This window comes from Olea europaea, chromosome 3 (genome assembly GCF_002742605.1).
Source record: "Olea europaea var. sylvestris chromosome 3, O_europaea_v1, whole genome shotgun sequence".
In the NCBI taxonomy this organism is placed as follows: Eukaryota; Viridiplantae; Streptophyta; class Magnoliopsida; order Lamiales; family Oleaceae; genus Olea; species Olea europaea.
The window spans coordinates 18,357,349-18,359,092 of NC_036239.1; the positions used below are offsets into that span (position 1 = coordinate 18,357,349).

Below are 1,744 nucleotides of genomic sequence, written 5' to 3' on the forward strand. Positions count from 1 at the left end.
GACATGGTCACTCTTCTTAGAAAGGCGAGAATCATCAAAACGAGATTGGAACTGCTCGATAAATCCAATATGGCTAATCGTAGTGTATCTGCATATAAAGAAGGAAGTCCTGTTGATCGGACAAGAATTTCGGTTACTCATGGTCTTAGAGTGAAATTGAAAGATCTGATGAATGATTTTCAGTCTCTTAGGGAGCAGATTGTTAACGAGCACAAAGAAGGGCTTAAGAGGAAATATTATACTGTAACCGGAGAGATACCGAGTGAGGAAATGATTGAAAAGATGCTTTCAGGGGCCGAACCCGTGCAAATTTTCGAGGGTAAAGAAGATTTAGCGATGGAAAATCAAGAAAGGAATGAATCTGTGAAGGAAATACAGAGAAGCTTGGTTGAGCTCCACCAAGTGTTTCTTGACATGGCCGTGTTGGTCGAGACACAGGGTGAACAAATGAATAACATCGAGCAGAGTGTGGTGAATGCCAGATCGTATATCAGTGGAGGGACAAAAGAACTTGATCGTGCTAAACAGATGAAGAACGCAAGGACTTGGTCTTGTTGGATTGGTGCAGTGGTTTTGGTGTTCATATTAGTATGCCTCATAGCAATTTTATTCTAAGAAGTTTCAGAAACCTGGTACGTTGGGTTTTGACACAGCATATTATAGATGTGAGGAATTTTTCTATGTTTTCACTTTGAGCACAATTTATTTGATGATTTCTGTTCATCATTTACCTTCATTAGTACAGGTGCTTTGCCTTTTGTATTCCTCTCAAAAGGTTTCTGCCCATGTTCCTTTATAGATTTCTTATATGAAATGTTACACATTGCTTTGGGATCATGAAATTTTTGCTACAAAAGTTTGAATCTCGTGCCTTTTAATCAAACTAGTGAGGTTTAGCTTCTTTTTCTTTGTATTAGTCCATTGCTAGATTAACTTTACCATTTTAGAACACGCAGTTTCTCGTTCGCCCTCTGGGGCTACCATAACCAGAACTGGAAACTGATTCCTCCCAAAAAAAAAAAAAAGGGCTTAGATATTAAGGTTTGGGAAACTTTGGTGTGACCTCATGGAAATGGTGAAGCCTCTTCCTCAAATACAGATGTGTATACTCCCAAAATTGACTTAATCGCAGGAATTTTTCCGACTGTCCAACGACCTATAATGCCCCCCACTTCCTTTCCTCCACTGGCATCAAAAATCTAGAATTCGAGATAGAAAGAAATATTGGCTGATGACTGATGAGCTTTTATAAATCGCCTATCACAACAAGACGAATAGCGGGAAGATGAGCTAAAATCCTATGGGGAAAAAAATTAATAGTTTCATTACTCATAAAAAGGTATACCAAAATGAATTTACTAGGATTCAATAGGTACACTCCTACATGAAGTGGACGTTGAGTTGATGAGCGGACAACATATTGATATTTTGTTATTTGATTAATTTGGGATCGACTAGATTAGCCATTTTTCTCATTCGGTCAAGCTCATTGGAGCTAATACAGATAAGATTTAGAGCTGCTATATTCTTAATAACTATAACAAGGAGTGTATAATTTAATCCAAATTTGTTTTGAATTACTCTCCAAACAATGACTTTTTGTAGTTAAGTTTCATTTGTTCACTAAACTATTTTTTATTCAAATACATCATCAGAGAAATAAAAACAAATTGTCTGTTTATAACACGTTGAATACATTTAATTTTAATTCTCTAACCCCCCCCCCCCCCCCCCCACCCTCACC

At 37.3% G+C, this 1,744-nt stretch overlaps 1 protein-coding gene across 1 annotated transcript; it reads left to right on the plus strand.

Annotated features, from left to right (window-relative positions):
• Positions 1 to 3: 3 nt before the first annotated feature.
• On the plus strand, positions 4 to 837 carry LOC111391784 (syntaxin-112-like). Its single transcript, XM_023017047.1, has one exon. It carries the CDS (start codon positions 4 to 6, stop codon positions 613 to 615), a length of 612 nt encoding a protein of 203 aa, XP_022872815.1. The 3' UTR covers positions 616 to 837.
• Positions 838 to 1,744: the final 907 nt, after the last annotated feature.